Source organism: Anastrepha ludens, chromosome 4, assembly GCF_028408465.1.
Source record: "Anastrepha ludens isolate Willacy chromosome 4, idAnaLude1.1, whole genome shotgun sequence".
NCBI lineage: Eukaryota > Metazoa > Arthropoda > Insecta > Diptera > Tephritidae > Anastrepha > Anastrepha ludens.
The window spans coordinates 128117500-128138146 of NC_071500.1; the positions used below are offsets into that span (position 1 = coordinate 128117500).

General features: G+C 36.3%; 1 protein-coding gene and 1 long non-coding RNA gene across 2 annotated transcripts in view; both read left to right on the top strand.

The window, feature by feature from the left end:
* Nucleotides 1-10510, top strand: part of LOC128861142 (uncharacterized) — a 56953-nt gene extending 46443 nt beyond the window's left edge. The window contains exon 3 of the long non-coding RNA XR_008454341.1: nt 10429-10510. This is a non-coding gene — a long non-coding RNA (uncharacterized LOC128861142). The remainder of the gene's footprint in view (nt 1-10428) is intronic.
* A 7548-nt stretch (nt 10511-18058) lies between these two features.
* The window catches only part of LOC128861143 (myrosinase 1), a 31371-nt gene continuing 28782 nt past the window's right edge, over nt 18059-20647 (top strand). Inside the window, exon 1 of the mRNA XM_054099061.1 lies at nt 18059-18585. Coding sequence (XP_053955036.1) covers nt 18518-18585 — 68 coding nt within the window. The 5' untranslated portion in view covers nt 18059-18517. The remainder of the gene's footprint in view (nt 18586-20647) is intronic.

A 20647-nucleotide genomic window follows, 5' to 3' on the forward strand; every position in this document is an offset into this window, starting at 1 on the left:
AATTCGAATTTTTCGCAGACACACTGTTTTATCAAATCGCCCATATTCTCCTTGAAATTTACTTTACACTTTTTTAATTCATGCCTGATTTCATAAATTTTCAAAGCCACATTCTGATGCGTTTTACAAACGCAAACACTTTGCGTCCCACTTTGCCCAGCGACAATGCATTCGCGAGGCCGAAGTTCTTTGAATTTTGATAGACCAATTAATGTCTCAAGGTATTCTATTCTAAATTGTTCGTGTAGATCATTCAGATTAAAAAGTAACAATTTTTTTTTTCTTTTGTTTTTTTACCGTTATTAAAAACAGTTTTGCAGTCTTTTATTCCAGGTAACAGTCTACTTGAATAATCAGACAAGTAGAAATTACGCACTTTTCGACAGACAAGTCTGAAATTTTTTTCCACGTTTTTTAGCTGGCACAGATGCAAAGCCATTTTTTCTTCTCAATTTTTTAGATTTCGATGCCATTCTTTTTGAAACAGAAAATGTATCGCAAATTTTTTTCACGGTCCAATTGTTGTGAGTATTTGAATTTTATGGTTGATACTGTTCTTTTCAAGCAAAGCGTCTTTAATATTTTTCACAAAAGCTGAGTATGGATTTTCTGTTTTTTTCTGATTTTTTAATTCTACATTTTCTGTTCCTTTTTCGGAATTAATGACGTCTGCAACAATTTCTTTGAGTTCCTTATCGCATAAATCAGAATACCTTTTTTTTTAATAGGTGGTTCGCCTAGTTCTTGCAGAATTTTGTTCACTTTATCGAATTTCAAAGAATGATCAATGTTCTTTATTTCGAAATTTTCATCCTCCGAATCGTCAAAAGAATCTATAGAGCTATCCGACGTCTCACTTTCTGTACTTTGAGTAGGATTGAAAAAAGAAACGTGGCGATTTACTCTAGCGGAGTCAGCAATTTTAAATGTTTTATTAACTTTCACATTAAAAATTGAAGTGTTTTTATTCATAAGTTATTGTTATAAATTCATTCAATTGTCCTTTGAGGTTAAAAACAGCAATAAAAGACAAAAAATTTGGAAAGTATGTAAATATCTAACGAAATGCACATTATACAAGCAAACATCCATTCACTCTGAAAAGAAATAATTTTCAATCGAAATTCAAATCTTGTTTTCAAATCTTCAAGCAGACAGTTCTGACAATGTTCATCTAGTGCGTTCACAGTAGTTTTCGCACCCTGATATAATTCTTTGCGACACATTTTACAAACATATTGACCAATATATTTTTCAAATTTATCATTCCACTTAGATGTCACCAAAAATAAATTGCGTCGGACACAATTATGGCCTTTTTTCATAAACAGATTAGAGCATACGCTCGGTCGAACAATAATTACCATAATATTGAAATATGCAAATATGCTCTGTCACCAGTCACCACTTAAATCGAACTGTCACAAAGCAGTGTCGAATTCAGTCAATAGGCAATAAATCCTGTCCATGTTCAAACGTGCACGCTGCTTCAGTTTGCGCGGTCCTCAAGCCACCGCGCGACCGATCAGCCGATGCCAGCAATGCCACCGTCGAGCGCATCAAGTTACAAAACAGCCAATATCTCGGAAATGGAGTAAAAGTACAAAATTCTATTTTCAGATTATTGAAGGTAAACGTTTTCCGCAAAATTATCCGTAAGTCCGATTGTTTAACAGCGTGAAGAAAACATAAAAAAATGCAACTGATTACAAAAAGCTATTATTTATTTATCTATTTGTCACAATAAAAGGAGTTATTAACACTTGAAAAATAGTACAGACAATACTTGAACGGTATGCAAAATTTCACGCCATTATCTATTGTAGTTTCGGAGTAATTAATTTTTTAATTTAATCTTGCTTAAAACTTTGATTGTTAATAACTATTGCTAAAATTGGAATTTGCGCGAAATATTTATAGAACAGCGTTAACATGACTTTGACTACACAATGAGACATCTTGCCCTAAAATCCGTGACTTAGTGAAATTTTCGAGGATCACTTGACATGGCTTTACTCAAATAAAATATTAAGTTCAATCAAATTTTAATATTTAGTATATTTTGCGTGATAATTTCTTTAAATCTATTTGTCATAAATTTATCTAATTTTTTAGTCATATTTGGACTCAAATTTCACCATTCCTTTTGGAGTCCCTCCTTTAGATGCGTTTTAATAGTTATGTTAATTTTAGCGACATGCGCCTACCGAGTTCATCCCACAAATGTTCGGTGAGATTCAAGTCTGGAGACTGTGGTGGTGTTGGAAGGATTTGAGGCACATGATTATGATTCACATACGCACCACGTGGGCAGTATACTTGGAGTCACCACCATGTTTCACTGTACTTACTGTTTTGACTTTTCGAATTCGGTATTGGGTTTTCTCCAGATTCGAATCCTTCCATCCGATTAAAAAATGTTGAACTTACTCTCGTCGCTTAAAATAACGTTGCTCAAGAAATCAAGTGGCTTATTTTTATATTCATTTACGAACTCTATTCTACTCTACAAGAATGGCTTTGAGACCGAGAAGCAGTTTTTGAGGGAAACAGGTGCTAGACTATCAGGATCGGTTATAGATAAAGGTCTCAGATTTGCAATCGCTTCTTGAACGTCATCTTCCGTCACAGATAATGCTCCAAAGACAAAGAAGAATCTGAAAAACCTGAATAACTTAGATCAATATCCAAATTGCATACACAATTTGCACTAATTATTATCCCGCTCGAAAACCAAATATACCTTTTATGCAATGCTTTATGAAGCTTCCCAAATTCAAAAAGTTTGCATTTATAAATATTATTATATTTTGTACGCATTGTTTGTGAGGGGTGCGCAAAGTTTTCTGTGTGACTTTTTATCATTGAGTCGTAGGCTCTCTCAGCTGGTACTCGCATCTATTCCAATTTAGCTTTAGTGTTGTATATTACAGTTTTAGTGTTGTATACTCGTACTATATATTATATCTATACTAATATTATAAAGAGGAAAACTTTGTTTGTTTGTTTGGTTGTAATGAATAGGCTCAAAAACTACTGGACCGATTTTAAAAATTCTTTCACCATTCGAAAGCTACATCATCCACGAGTAACATGGATTATATTTTATTTTGGAAATAGGGCTCGAGATATAGGTCAAAACGTGGACCCGGGTAACCTTCGGATGTGTATGTACAATATGGGTATCAAATGGAAGCTGTTGGTGAATGCTTTAGTTCAGAGTATTTTTCATGCCGCTCCGTGACTAGGGTCTCGAGATAGAGACCAAAACGTGGACCCTAGAATGTGTTTGTACAATATGGATATCAAATTGAAGCTGTTGGTGAATGCTTTAGTACAGAGTATTTTTCATGCCGCTCCGTGACTGGGGTCTCGAGATATAGGTCAAAACGTGGGCCCGGGTAACCTTTGGTTGTGTATGTACAATATGGGTATCAAATGAAAGTTGTTGATAAGTGCTTTAATACGGGGTAATTTTCATACCTATTGATGACTAGGGTCTCGAAATATATGCCAAAACGTGGACCCGCCGTGTCTTGGAACCGAATTAAACCAAACTTACACACATTGTTAAGGAGGTATTGAAGATGGTTTCCGTATAGTTTGGATACCTATTGGTAGATAGGGTCTCGAGATATAGGTCAAAACGTGGACCCAGGTAACCTTCGGATGTGTATGTACAATATGGGTATCAAATGGAAGCTGTTGGTGAATGCTTTAGTTCAGAGTATTTCCATCCGCTCCGTGACTAGGGTCTCGAGATAGAGACCAAAACGTGGACACTAGAATGTGTTTGTACAATATGGATATCAAATTGAAGCTGTTGATAAGTGCTTTATTACGGGGTAATTTTCATACCTATTGATGACTAGGGTCTCGAAATATATGCCAAAACGTGGACCCGCCGTGTCTTTGAATCGAATTAAACCAAACTTACACACATTGTTAAGTAGGTATTGAAGATGGTTTCCGTATAATTTGAATACCTATTGGTAGATAGGGTCTCGAGATATAGGTCAAAACGTGGACCCGGGTAACCTTCGGACGTGTATGTACAATATGGTTATCAAATGGAAGCTGTTGGTGAATGCTTTAGTTCAGAATATTTTTTATGCAGCTCCGTGACTAGGGTCTCGGGATAGAGACCAAAACGTGGACCCTAGAATGTGTTTGTACAATATGGATATCAAATTGAAGCTGTTGGTGAACGCTTTAGTACAGAGTATTTTTCATGCCGCTTCGTGCCTTGGGTCTCGAGATATAGGTCAAAATGTGGACCCTGGTAACCTTTGGTTGTGTATGTACAGTATGGGTATCAAATGGAAGCTGTTGGTGAATGCTTTAGTTCAGAGTATTTCCATCCTCTCCGTGACTAGGGTCTCGAGATAGAGACCAAAACGTGGACCCTAGAATGTGTTTGTACAATATGGATATCAAATTGAAGCTGTTGATAAGTGCTTTAATACGGGGTAATTTTCATACCTATTGATGTCTAGGGTCTTGAAATATATGCCAAAACGTGGACCCGCCGTGTCTTTGCACCGAATTAAACCAAACTTACGCACATTGTTAAGTAAGTATTGAAAATGGGTTTCGTAAAGTTTGGTTGTAACTCCGGCAACGCGTACAGCGTTCTTTTGAACCAGCCATAATGCCGTTTACGTTTTTAACGCTTGGGGCGGAACTGAACTGTCAAATTGACAGTGTGAGTTACAATGTGTCAATATTTCTTTCTGATTTGGACGCCATAAGGAGAAGACGTAAGTGCAAAGTGTAAACATTTTTTGTGAATTTTTTTGGAGTGGATTTTGGAACAGTGAATAATTTCTTACGAAATTTGAGAATTTAATGTGAAATCCGAATGTTCAAATGAAATTATGTGTTTTTTTTTTGCAAAATATAAATGGATAATGGTTATAAAAGCTCCAATGCTTAATAAAACATATAAATTGAAAGGAAAAATTCATGGATGATCAGGAAAAAAGACGATTGTTTCTTAGTTATTCATTTGCGATGATTTGAAATTTAAAAACAATCTTTTTTTTCCTGATTTTCAATTTATATTTTATATTTACTCAAAAACAAATAGAAAAACAAAAAATATTGTTTATGCCAAAGCGCTTGAATAAAGAATAAAGAATAAAGAAATAAATAATATGAAAACCATATATTTTTTGTTCTAAACCATATCTATTCTATTTTAGTGTGCCCAGCGAAGGGGACCGTGTTTGCTAGTTAATAAATAAACAAATAAACCGGCTGATTCTTATAGCGCTAGTGCTATGCAAAGCCGCACATTCAGAAGCATCTCTCAAATTCAATTTCACATAATTATCATTGCTTCCAAAAACACATTTAAATAAATAATATATGTTGATACCTACATTAAGGTTTTTTGATATATCTTATACATAAAAGTACATACATAACTTAGGAATGTATATCTTTAATCTCTGCTATTTTTGCTTAGGTGCTATGGTGAAACCTTTCCCTTGGCCGGTATTTTTACATTTGTTCTTAGCAATGGAAAAAGCCCCCAAAAAAAAACTGTTTCCAAAGATTGACACTAACGGGGCTTCATTTATGTGTGTATGTATGAATTCAAATCTATATACTTAGTCCAGTTATTTGGTAAAAAAAAAGGGAGTTACCTGGAAAGTTTTTCAAACTAGGTAATTTTTTTAGATTTTGGCATGCTCTTTTCGAATTTCAATTTTGCCACTGCGACGCTAGCGCATATTGAAAAAATGGCGTCTAAAAAAAGTTTTTTTTAAATATCTCCATTCCGACGCATTTTATGAGAAAAATTCTATCTATACAAAATTAAACTAGAGATAATTTCCTACATTTTATGTATTACGATTTTTTTGTAAAATCAGTAGTTTTTGGCGTATGAGCACCACAAAGTACATTTTAATATGCGTTTTCGAAAAAAATCATTTCCACACCACCTGGGTGTAGAGTAAGTTAACGACAGCGTACTTTCCAAGTGGACTTTAGGAATAGTATTTTTGCACAATATTTGCGACGAAGATGAAAACTTTTGCAATGTTGCTTTTTCTGGTTCTGAGCAGCACGTCGAAATGAGAAGTTCGCGGGTTAGTCGCGACAATGATGATGTAAAAAAATTGATGTATTGGTTGTCGGAGACGAAAAGATAAACTCCCACATGGCTCAAGAAATTTGTTGTACTGGCATTTCTAAAATCATTGGCAGCGATTTTTATACAGCAAAATTCAAACGGAATGACATAATAAAATCGCTTGGTGTTATGAATGCAGGCATCGTGATAGAAGGTGACATTGTTCCATCGTTAATTTTCCAAAGAATGTGCATTGCAAAAGAATCTGAAGAGGAACTTAAAAACTTTCTTACGTACGAACTTGCTCCATTTCCTTTATCGCTTTTCAATGATAAAGACACGCGCAATGCGTTAAATCTTCAATGTACAAGGCATTTAAGTAACATTCTGGAGACATAAATGTTGGCGATGCAATGCCATCGACGGAGGGCACTTATTACACCGAGTCATTTGGCATCGTGGTGAACAATTTTCATCTATTTGCAGTAACTACATCATGTACGTTCGGTCTAAATATAAACCCATAATCGTATTCGACGGATATCCTGAAAATGTAGCAAATTGTAGTACTAAATTTGCGGAGCGATCCCGACGATCTCGAATAACTGCTTCAGTAGACATACTTTTTGATGAGACTATGATTCCAATTGTGTCACAAGATAAATTTCTGGGAAATTATGCGTACAAGAACCGCCTCATTAAAATGTTGAAAACAAAATTTGAAGCTGAGAATTTCATGGTCTCACAAGCGGAAGATGCGGATACGCTAATCATCAATACCGCAATACGTGTTTCACCAGCGTTCGACACCATAATAGTGGTCGGCGAAGATATAGATCTTCTTATTCTTTTGGCAGCTGTATGCCCGCGATCAAACGTGTACTTTCTCAAACCAGGAAAAGGTAAAATTACCCAACAAATATATCCCACTGAAAGTATAGCGTTTTTCAATAGGTGCGCTTCAACTTTTTTCCGATAGGGAGGGCGAACGACGCAATATTTTTTATTTTTCGCTTGTCATTTGTAAACTTCATTAGTATACGTTTCATCATGGAACGCTACACACTTCAGCAACGATTGCAAATCGTGCAAATTTTTTATGAAAATAATCGTTCTGTTGCTGCTACTTTAAGAGCATTGCGGCCATTTTACGGTCTTCAGTGATGAAGCTCACTTTTGGCTCAATGGCTTTGTCAACAAGCAAAATATGCGTTACTGGGCAGAAAGCAATCCACACGTGATTCATGAGGCATCGTTGCATCCCGAAAAAATCAATGTTTGGTGCGGTTTACATGCCGGCGGCGTAATTGGCCCATATTTTTTCGTTGACGGGAACGATCGCCACGTTACTGTGAATGGAAATCGACACCGCGACATGATAAACGATTATTTTTGGCCGCAATTGAATGGAATGGACTTAGACGACATGTGGTTTCAACAGGACGGGGCCTCAAGCCACACAGCACACGCTACAATTGATTTGTTGAAGAGTAAGTTCGATGAGCGCATTATTTCCAGAAATGGACCGGTCGAATGGCCGCGGCGCTCATGTGATTTGACGCCTCTAGACTATTTTCTTTGGGGTTATGTGAAGTCATTGGTCTACAGTAACAAGCCGGCGACGATTTGTGAGCTCAGAGCCAATATTGAACGCGAAATTGCTGGAATTTCGGCCGATTTATGCAAAAGAGTGGTCGAAAATTGGGTTCAACGATTGGACTTCGTAAATCGTGCACGCGGTGGTCAAGCAAAAGAAATCGAATTTCATACTTAAATGTATATGTTCAAACTCGATAATAAAAAAAAAAAAATAGTTAAAAAAGTCAAACCGTTTTTGTTTTATTCAAAAAAAAAGTTGAAGCGCTCTTACTGAAAAACGCTTTATTATAGTTCAAACAGCTGCAGAATATTTTCTATTTCTGCATGCATTCAGTGGCTGTGATACAACATGTGCACTCTTTTATTAAGGAAAAATGAAATTCATTAATGTACTCCGAAAAAATCCTAATTTAAACTAGGTTATTCAGGTATTTAAAAATCCAAACGTCGATCCAGAGATTATTGCTAAAGCAGGATAACGTTTTCTTCTTGAATTATACGGTTACAGTGATGTGAAAAGTAAGAAAATCATGTCTTTAAATGAGAACAGATATGCATGCTTCACAAAATCAGCATATAAAAATAAATTTAATATTGCGTCCCTACCACCAACAGAGGCAGCAGCACGACAGCATTCATTCCGAACCTATCACCAGGTTCAGCAGTGATACGGGAATGAACAAAATGCAGAACAATGGGGATGGAACAGAAACAAAAATGGGTTAGGTATACCAATTAAATTCCTTGTTACAATACTCGAGCCCGCAGCTCCAGAATCCTTGTTAAAACTTATTTCTTGTAAATGTAAAAGGGGATGTCAGAAGGCCTGAAGGCAGAAAAGCTGAGTTAAAATGCTCCGTTTTATGCAAAAATTGTAGTGGTGCTTGTAAAAATTCGCAAGTGCAATTGGATTACGATGAAGAAGAAAAAACTGCGACTATTTTAGAGCAAAAGTTTGATGAAACGGACAACGAGGAGGATTGTGATGAGTTTGATAATCGTATCGCAGATGATGCGGGCGAGATTTTAGTCTCCGACGTCTTGATCGGTGCCCAAGATGAACTTGCAACGCCTGGTCCATCAGGAACGGTAAAACGTAGGAGATTGCACTAAATTTTCGAAAATGTGCATCACATGTGGATTAGGCCTACAGGGGACACTACGATAAAAAACGCGCCGCTTACTCTACCTCCAGGTGGTGTGGAAATGAGTTTTTCGAAAGCGCATATTAAAATGTACTTTGTGGCGCTCATACGCCAAAAACTATTTTACAAAAAAATCGTAATAACATAAAATGTAGGAAATTATCTCTAGTTTAATTTTGTATACATATGTTTTTCTCACAAAATGCGTCAGAATGGAAATATTGTAAAAAAACTGTTTTTAGGCGCAATTTTTTCAATGTGGCGGCGCTAGCGTTGCAGATACGAGGTGGCAAAGTTGAAATTCGAAAAGAGCATTCCAAAATCTATAAAAATTATCCAGTTTCAAAGCTCCCGCAAAACTTTCTAGGTCAAACTACCAGATGACTGGACTAACTAGGGATGCCAATTTTAGTACCGAGATTTCAGATTATTTTTAAGTAACCCCAGGACTCACCTTGGTTTTTATTTTTTTTTTTAATTTGAATGCAATTTCAATAACTGAAAACATGAAATAAAACAATTTAAAATTTAAGATAATATTTATATATTAGTATATATTTGGTACTTACACTCTTTTTAGAGTGTTTGGCTATGCTCCTCCTCCTATTTGTGGTGTGCGTCTTGATGTTTTTCCACAAATTTAGGGACCGACTGCGAACGGCAGACGGTTTTTATGAGAAGCTTTTTCATGGTAGATATATACTCGGAGGTTTGCCGTTGCCTACAGAGGAGCGACAGCTATTAGAAACTGTTACTATCATTTGGTATTTCATGCTTGGATATTCGTTCCCGGGAACTAATGATATTCACGCACAAATCTCGCCGTTAATAGGTTCCGAGCCTTTCCTTGCTGTGGGATAACATAGCATCAATCAGAAGTTTAGGAGTGAAGAGCAAGGGCTAAGGCAGGTTTGCTGGCATCAGACTATGGGTATAACCAAAAGAGGTCTGAAAGACTCATAACCTTCTCCAAAGATAAACTGAAAATGATCACGGGCGTTCCCACAGGCCACTGCAGACTACTTAGTCATCTGCACACGATCGCGATATGGTTCACTGATTCTTGTCGTTTCTGCGACCAATCTCAGGAGACTTCAATGCACCTTCTCCTTCAATGTAGTGCTATAGCGCGGAAAAGGTTGATACATCTCGGTCAACTGCTGCCATACGTTCAATCCAACACATCGCTATTGTTTTGTTCATAAAATGTTAATATAATCTTTTAAGATTGTGTCAAACAATTTTTAGAAAGTAAATTTAGGTATTTCTTATATTATAGATCGCCAACCGTGACGACTCTATTCTTTGCGCTCGAGCGCTGGGAGAGGTATAGTTACGTTGACGACTTTAGACGCATTTTGCTCAAAACTATAATTTTCGTTATATTTTCATATTTTTTATGATATTACTTTCTATGTGAATTTACAATTCGAAAATTTTTCGAAAAAATAATTGTTTCGAAGCAAAAATAGTAGGAAAATTCGTCCCAAAATTCATTTTTTTTAAGCATTTTATTCCGCGATTTTGTTTTCCACATTTGTTTAATTCATATAGAAATTATGATATTAATAAACAAACAAATTTTTGGTTTTTTGTATTCAGGTCACTGACGCCGATGCTACAATGCCCGCCGATTGAGAAGCCCCGCTGCGACCTTCCTGGAAGAATTGAGTGTACATCCGCCATTTTAAATGATTAAAATAAAAAAAAAAATGTATTGTAGAATATATTATTTAAATATATGTTATGTATAAATAAACTGAATGCCAATTTTGAAAAAAATATATTAACTTCTTCATTTTAAATAATTTTAATGAAAATCAGGGAAAATATGGTCGTATCTGTCCCCTTAAAAAGGGAACTGGGTCTGGATGAGGTATTGTGATGAGTACCTATAGGGCACAAAAGACTACGAGGTCGAAGTGCAAACCTCTTATAAAATCTATCTATTACGCACCAACCTGAATACTGAACATGAACTGATTTTAAAAACCTCATAGTTAGAGCAACATCTTAATAAATGAATGTGTCCCGCCCATTCGTTGAGAAATCATGAATTTTTTATGAAACTACTGCTCGGTACATGTTTCATACCATTTGTTTATGATAAAATATTATTACAATAGAATTAGTTAAAACTTAGAAGGTACCTTCTGAGTTTTTTCTAATTTTCTATTGGCGTTATATAGTAGAAATAAGCGTCGGACGCTGAACAAAAGTAATTATTATTATTGCATTAAAAAGTGTACGTAAAAAAAACAAAATATTTATAGTGAAGTGCTCTAATCTTGACGTGAACCTGTTATACACAAAACGTGCTTATGAAAATCCGCTTTCGCCCTCAAAACAAAATACCTAAATTATCACAAGGTTGTAGCCAAAGTAAGCCATTGAAGGTGAATTATCCCTAATTCCATCATTACCAAATACCTATTTCAAGTATAGGACTATGAATAAGTTCGTGCGGTTTTACAACAGATGGCGTAACTTGATTATTATTCCATCGATCCACATTTCCAAACATTCATTGGAGAGCTACTGTCGTAAGGCACAAACGTCAGTATAAGTTTTTTATTTGAAGCGTAAACAACAATATTTTTACCACACTTGAAAATGTCGAATTTCGTGCCAAATAATGTGTTTTTGCGGGGAATTCTTCTTCATTATTTTAATATGAAGAAAAAAGCAGCCGAAAGTCATCGTATCTTGGTGGAAGTTTATGGTGAGCATGCTCTATCTGAGCGAACGTGCCAGAAGTGGTTTGCACGCTTTAAAAGTGGTGATTTTGGCTTGGAAGACGAAGAACGCGAGGGTGCGCCGCCAAAGTTCATGGATACCGAATTGGAGGAATTGCTCGATCAAGATCCGGCTCAAACGCAAGAAGAGGTTGCAAAAACTTTGGGAGTTGATCAATCAACCATTTCCAAACGTTTAAAAGCCATGGGAATGATCCGAAAGGTAGGCCATTGGGTGCCGTATGAATTGAAGCCAAGAGACGTTGAACGCCGTTTTATGGCATGCGAACAACTGCTTCAACGGCACAAAAGAAAGGGTTTTTTGCATCGAATTGTGACTGGCGATGAAAAGTGGGTCCATTACGACAATCCAAAACGTCGGGCAACGTATGGATACCCTGGCCATGCTTCAACATCGACGTCGGCGCAGAATATTCATGGCCTGAAGGTTATGCTGTGTATCTGGTGGGACCAGCTGGGTGTTGTGTATTATGAGCTACTGAAACCGAATGAAACGATTACGGGGGATGTCTACCGACGACAATTGATGCGTTTGAGCCGAGCACTGCGAGAAAAACGGCCGCAATACGCCGATAGACACGACAAAGTTATTTTGCAACATGACAATGCTCGGCCACATGTTGCACAAGTGGTCAAAACATACTTAGAAACGCTCAAATGGGATGTCCTACCCCACCCGCCGTATAGTCCAGACCTTGCGCCATCCGATTACTATCTCTTCCGATCGATGCAACATGGCCTGGCTGACCAGCACTTCCGTAATTACGATGAAGTCAAAAAATGGATCGATTCGTGGATTGCGGCAAAACCGACCGAATTTTTCACAAAGGGAATCCGTGAATTGCCAGAAAGATGGGAAAAAGTAGTAGTAAGCGATGGACAATATTTTGAATATTAAATTTGTAACCATTTTACGTCAATAAAGTTTCAAATTTCGAAAAAAACCGCACGAACTTATTCATAGTCCTATACTATCCGCAACTTTATTGTAATCAGGTTTTGTAATAAACAAGTTTTTAATTTTTTCAATGCGATATATAAAATTTTCTTGAATCTCGGGATTAGTACGAGATACTCCCGGGATTTCCAGAATACCGGTATTATCATCCCTAGTGTGAACATATGAATGCATATAAAAGGGCGTGTTATTTTTGCTGGTTGTGGCTAAATTAGGCATGCATCACGTGAGCTGATTTTCCTCTTAATTATGACGTTTTTATTCATAAGTACTGGCTCAATATACGGCAAGGTCTGTTTTAGCCAGCAAAAGGTGTGTATTGTAAATCAATACAATAATATATAGATTAGTCAATAGTTTTATGACTGTCCATATCCATATAATGTTATTTAAGTAACTAATAATAGTAGGCATATAGATTTGTGTTGCTGATATTGAGCAGTTCAATGAAAGTTAGTTTTATTGAAGTAAAGGGTGTTTTAAAAGACGTAAACAATTTGTGTTATTCTATCAAATTAAGTGTTGAAGTGCACAAATACGTATATTTTTGACACTCCCTTTCAGATCCGCCTAATTACGTCTTCAAGTTGGGGAAATTTATTTCCAAGTTCAGCGTAAAGCAAAAAATGCTCAAATAGTCAAATTGTATTCCATGTTGAGGATCATACAGTCATCCTGTGACTATGAGAATAAATAAAATAGTCGCGACAAAAGCCCACAAGTTATTCATTAACTACCGATGCAGCTGGGAAAATGAACTGATGTGATTGGTCCACCACTACAAAAACTACATGGAAATGCAACTATAGTGTCAATGCATGGGCAATACTTTTTCAAACGGTTTTCAAAAATGGATGACCGTTAATAGCGTTAAACGCCTTAGAAGTGCGATTAATGCTAAATGGTCAAAATTGATCAAAATATTATAAAAAACTTAATCAAATCGATGCCTTGACGGCTTCAAATGGATATTTTTGAAACGTTTATCGTTAAAAGTTTAAAAACATAAATAATAGCCAAAACTGATAATAAAAACATAAGAAATTTAGTTGGTCTTATAATTTTTTCGGGTGGTGTAGTACATAAGAAATAATAATCAGAATTTTCTGATAACCCCCTCAGTAGGCCAGAATATGGCTATTTTTACAGCGACTGCTATGACTGAATCGTTTATATATATATGATATATATGTACATAGGTATAGCAAACATTTACAAAGATCTCAGCTGGTATCTGAGGGTATCGGTTGAACTTATAAAAGATGAACCTACTTTGGCGTTATTGGCTAAAAACTAAAAAGTTGTCTGCATGCAGCCACAAGCTTTTCGGGCTTACCGAAAGATTATTTAAACAATTACTTCCTTTTTTTGCTTGTACTTTTAAAGGTTGGTTCAAGGGTCCACTTTTTTAAAGGTTAGTTCAATGCTCCAATTTTTTTTTCGTTTTAGTGAAAGAGTAGGTATACCAATTAATAAAAATCATTATCTTAATAAAGGTTTGAATTTAAGATTTTTTATTAAGTATTTCCTGCTTCATACGGGAACTATTCTGCAAATTATTTTAAAACTTAGTATGTTTTTTTAATTATATAAATTAATTCTAGAAATAATATATTATTTAAATTAAAGAAGTAAAATCGCCTAGATTTGCGGGCTCAACTAGTGGAGCGTAAAATTTTATAAGAAGGAAAAAATTTTAAAAGTACTTAAGCAGAACAAAAAAACTTCACAATTTAAACTTTTTTATTCATTATATCGGGTGTTGTTTTTAGCTGCATAAGAACTGCCCATACCGATAACTATGGTTTGACAACTGAGAATCGCATTTCTGTTCAGTATGTTTTGGCAAGTCATTATGCATCGTTTAACGCCAGAACAAATATTCCAAATTGTGAAAATTTACTTTGAACAAAAAAAAAAAAAAATTTTAATCTCGGTAAAACACCAAAATTAAGAAAAACAATTTTCTAATAGCGGTCGCCCCTCGACAGGCAATGGCAAACCTTCGAATGTATTTCTGCCATGAAAAAGCGCCTCATAAAAATTTCTGTCGTTCGGAGTCGGCATTTGTGGAAATACATCAAGAGGCACACCACAAATAGGAGAAGGAACTCGGCCAAACAACCAAAAAGGGTGTACGCGCCAATTATATATATATATATATATATAATGGTAATTAATTTGGTACCATTTGAAAAGAAAGTTCTAGATATTTTAAAAAACCTTACATTATTATTGTCAATGAAAAGTTTCGAGCCAGTAAGATTTGCAAAATTTTATGTGATCAATATAAATAATGAACATTGTTTTTAAAGCGTGGGGAAATACGAGTATTTAGAATTACTAAGTGATATTTAAATGTAGCCATATAGGTGCAACAAACGCTTTCAAAGACTCTATTAATTGCCGTATGCTAGGGCATGGACTACTTCGCTTTACTTTTTTTTTTAAGTACGTTTATACATACATATGAATATAAAAGTATAATATGTTGGGTGGGTCCACCTGATCTTTCCAACGCAAAGGAGGCCTTCCTCTTCCTCTGCTGCCACCTACTGCATCGAATACTTTCAGAGTCAACGTGGACGCTGGATCTTTATTTGCTGCGCTGTGTCTATGTCGTCGTAAAGCTCATACAGGACCAAAAGGACCAAAATCTTCCGCAAAATCTTCAAACATTCCAAGCGTCGCTTTATCGGATGTTGTCATCGTCCACGCTTCTGCGCCACACGTTAGGACAGGCATGATGCGAGCCTTGTAGAGTGTTAGTTTTGTTCGTCGAGAGAGGACTGCACTGCTCAGTTGCCTACTTAGTCCAAAGTAGCACTTGTTGGCAAAAGAAATTCTGCGTTGGATTTTCAAGCTGACATTGTTATCGGTGTTAATGCTGGTTCCGAAATAAACGAAGTCTTTTACAACCTCGAAATCACTTCGTTTTGTCCTCGCTTTTCCTCTTTATCCAATTGGGAGAAGGCAGAACTAACAACGCGGTTGTTAAGACCGATGATGTCAATATCATCGGCATACGCCGAAAATTGTACGCTCTTATAAAATATTGTGCCTGAGCGATTAAGTTCTGCGGCTCGTACGAGGCTCTCCAGCATCAGGTTAAAGAAGTCTCACGCAGCGGGTCACCCTGTCTGAAACCTCGTTTGGTATCAAACGGCTCGGAGAGGTCCTTCCCAATTCTGACGCCGCTGCTGGTTTGAGCTACGTCATCTTGCAAAGTCGTATTAGTTTTGTGGGGATACCAAATTTAGGCATCGCGGCATACAGGAAACTCCTTTTCGTACTGTCGAATACAGCTTTTAAGTCGACGAAAAGATGGTGTGTGTCGATTCTCCTTTCATGGGGCTTTTCCAAGATATGGTGTATTGTAAAAATTTGGTCAATGGTAGACTTTCCAGTTCTAAAGACACATTGGTAAGGCCCAATTAGTTGGTTGATGGTGGGCTTCAGCCTTTCATACCATACACTCGCTAGAACCTTACAGGCGATATTTTGAAGACTAATCCCGCGGTAATTGGCACAGATTGCAGGATCACCCTTCTTATGGATTGGGCAGAGCACACTTAAATTCCAATCGATGGTCATGCTTTCATCCGATCATATTTTGTATAGAAGCTGATGCATGCACCTTACCAGCTCGTCGCCGCCACGTTTGAATAGCTCAGCTGGCAGCCCGTCGGCGCCCACGGTACGACAATTTCATCGTCAACGATTGGGGTATTGGGATCTTCACATTTTCTCTGACATGCGCAGCTATCACTATATAACAGATTCGAGAAGTGTTCCCTCTATAATTTAAGTATGCTCTGGATGTCAGAGAACAGGTCGCCGTCGTTGTTCTTACAGGAAAACGCCCCGGTCTTAAAACCCTCTGTAAGCCGCCGAAATTTCTGGTAGAATTTTCGGGCGTAGTTCCTATTGGCCAGCATCTCAAGCTCCTCACACTCGTGTATTTTCGCCTCTCGTTTCTTCTTTCTGATAATACGTCTCTCTTCCTTTCTTAGCTCTCGGTAGCGATCCCATATTGCTCGCGTTAGTTTTGTTCGTCGAGAGAGGACTTTACTACTATACATAATCACAGGAATACTTGTGTATAAGTACCAGGTGAAGTTCGAAATAAACAAGACTGGTATCATAAAAATGTGAGTTGGAAGTTACACCCCTAGCTGACTTCCAGTGAAAGCTTGGGGACATTTGGTTCAGTGGAAGCGAAGTTATTACGTCTAAAGTGTCAGGATGTTTGGGTCATAGGTATAAGAATGAGTTTCGAACAAGAGCTATTTTATCAAATTTTATTTTAAAATCGGTAAAACGATTACCGAAACATTTGAATTGATGAAAAAAGTTTATGGCGATGATTGTCTCTCTCGTGCCAGAGTTCATGAGCAGTTTACACGTTTCAGAGATGGTTGTGGGCACATAAATAACTATGAACATACGGGTTTGCAACATGAACCTGAAACTAAGCGTCAATGTATTGTAAATCGCGTTTGGAGAAGTCGATGTTTGTTTTTACTATTCCAAGGGAATTGTCCACAAGAAGTTCGTGTCAATGGGCCAAATCGTCAATGCAATATTCTGTCTTGGGGTTTTGAAGCGTTTGTTGCAGCGCATTCATCGAATTCTCCCTGAATACCGCGAAGGAGGAAACTGGCGGTTATTGCATGATAATGCACCACCTCATCGACCCACTTTTCTGACTGATTTTTTGACTAGAAAGCCCATTTTAACCATCAATCACTCTCCGTAATCGCCTGATATGGACACTCCGGTCAATGACCTGTAACACTCTTTCGAAAAGCTTTTATATCACGCAAAACAGCGTATCGAGGCCAGAGGGGCCTACTGAATAAATATACTCGAAGTTATCAGAACAAAGCTTCTGTTGTTTCTAGTTTAGCTCAGTCTTGTTTATTTTGGCCAGTTTGGTTTAAAGCCAGAATCAGTATGAAACCTCACGCCTTCGTTGTTTTATTGAAATTGCTTTTATCAAGTTCTTATCTGGTCATCTTATATTTCTAAAAAGAGCATTGAATACATACATATGTACATACACATGTACCATATATGGTACAATATGTAAAAGTTTCATTTCGCGCAAACTTACTTTACACTTCCTTCTTTATTTTTAATGAACTACAGAAGTCTGCTAAATAAGCCAAAAAATATATTCCGGGATTCCGACATATCAATGAAAACAAACCCAGAAATCAGGCGATCGACATTGACCGCTAATACTCGTATAACCAATCAAAGAATTCATAATAACATGCATACTTATCTAATGAACAATAAGCAGTTCTTAACGCCTTTCTAACGTTTGGTTTTTCTTTACGTATTGTCGTTTTTGTGTTCGCTAGCAAGCAAACGCAAAGTTGACTACGAAGATTTGACACGATCGCTGTTCGACAGGTTTTTTTGCGTCTGGGTCGTTTGTGTAGCAGTAGCTGCTGCTGTTACTTCTGCTACTGTCGCTGCTGGCAGTTAGTTTAAAATGTGAGGACTTAAAAGCGTTAATGTCATTTGGCCGCATACAGTCTGGCTTGAAGAAACGTTAAAATACGTTGCAGTTAGAGTAAGGATCGGCAATTCCAAATTCGACTAGATTAAATTCGAATACTCGGTTTAAAAGTGTCGAAGAAAAGCGTATAATAAGAAATTTCGGCCAGATATTGGAGCGAATAAAAATAATATTGCTTTTTACTTGAAAAGTTGTGCTTCTGAATAAAAGTACCAGGTGCAAACAAATTCAGCAAAAAGTGAGAATATACAAGCATATTGAAAAGGAGTATTTTAGGAAAACGGGAAACAATAAGAATAAACACTTATAACGTTTATCAAACCACAAGAAGATAAAAAAAACGTATTGTACAATTTTTATAAAGAAAACAAAAGATTGCTGCAAAATTTAAACAAAGCGTAATATAAAAAAAATTAAGTGAATTGTCTCAGTGTACCTGTCAGCAATATGGAGAAATTATATCTGCACCTGTTAACATTTTTCTGCATCATCACATTAAGTTTTTGTCTGCCAACGTAAGTATGTTATTGAAAAAAAGTTCGCTATTAGTAATAAAAGAAATATGTACACATATGTACATAAATTGAAGTTAAGAACTGAAAACAATTTCGAAAAGTGAGTGTACATATAAAGTACATATTTTACGTTAATTAAGGTGAACAACATTTTTAATAGCTACTGTGGAATTTTTAGGCGGCGAAATATGTAAATATTATAACAAGTGGATTTTTCAAAATTCAAATGGGTTTTTTTGCAATTAGCTGTGAGAAAAAAATGAATCATATGTTCATGAAATGGAATTTGAAAGGTGAAGCAAGGATAATGTATGTATGTATATTGGCGCGTACACCCTTTTTGGGGGTTTGGCCGAGCTCCTCCTCCTATTTGTGATGTGCGTCTTGCTAATGTTCCACAAATGGAGCGACCTACAGTTTCAAGACAACTCCCAACGGCAGATATTTTTTATGAGGAGCTTTTCCATGGCAGAAATACACTCGGAGGTTTGCCATTGCCTGCCGAGAGGCGACCGCTATTGGAAAAAACTTTTTCTTAATTTTTGATCTTTCACCAAGATTCGAACCGACGTTCTCTCTCTGAATTCCGAATGGAGTCGCGCACCAACCCATTCGGCCACGGCGGCCGCAAGGATAATATAGTAACTTGAAAAAGATCAAAATGTGGACAAGGGAGATTGAATGTTGAATTGCATGCACTTAACACAATGTTTTATCGATTCGTGATTTTTACATGCGAATCCAGCAAATATAATATTAAAAAATTTAATTACTAATTGTTAAACAAAAAACTTGTGTGACTATTTAAAATTTGTTGTTGATTTTTATTGGCGACGCTTTACTGAGACGTTTGAAACCTTTTTAACCTATAAAATGAAAATTGGAAATTTGTTTTTTATAACTCGATTACAACATTTTACATACTTACATACATGCAATAGTTTTCCTATCCTTGACGATCTGCCAAATAAAGTCGCAGAAGAATAAAGCACGGAATGTGGAAAGGTACTGGTTTATTTATGTTCGAGCAGAATAATAATTTTACAGGTTATATACCTAACAAACCGGAATCAATGTTCAGATATTATGAATTTCTTTTGTTATGGAATTTATGAATTTCTGTTTAGATTTCGACCTGTGCCAAAGCGAATTCATTAAAAGTAGTGGCACTATTTAGAACGACAAAGTAAAAAACAAAGAAGTGATTTATTTATTTAAACAAATTGCGCACTTTTTTATTATTTTATTTATTTAGAAGTAAAATAATTATAAATAATTATTGTACTTAATAGTTCAAGCAGTAGCAAGTGTGGCCTTCGGCTTATTTTATTTATTTATAAAAAGCGGATGCCGTAGCCGAAAGTGAGTTTTTTCGAACCTCCGTGCATGAAACACCAAAAAGATAGAAAAATGTTTTTTTCTAATAGCGGTTCCCCTCGGTAGGCAATGGCAAACATCCGAGTGTATTTGTACCATGAAAAAGCTCCCCATAAAAAATATTTGTATCTCTGTAGGCTCCTCCATTAGTGGAACAAGAACAAGACGCACATCACAAATAGGAGGATGAGGACAGACAGACACCGAAAAAGAGTGTAAGCGCCAATTATATATATTTTGAATTTAAGTTCATTAATATTCATAAATTTCAAATTACAAATTTGAAAGAAAGAAAAAAAAAACAAACCAGCTGGTTTCCTGCCACCACCTTTAATATATTCGCTTTTACCTCAGCTAACAATATTCAGTTTAAAACATTATATGTTTTTCGCATTAACTAATATTTTACCCCCATTGTTAATTTATGCACCTTCAAACTACATTATAGTTTTGTTTGTGAATGAACTTCATTGGTTTTTTTTAATTTGGCAAGTGGGAATGGTATTGTAAAAGTCAGCATAAGTAATCGAATTGAATTGTCCTTTGCTCCAAAAATGTTTTTGATTTTCTTTCATGACAAAGTACCATTGCGCTGAGCGAATTGTTTCAAGGAAATGGCAGAAATGCTTAGATGGGAAGCACCGCATCATGTTGCGTTTTAACCAAATTTACCGCCGTCTGATGT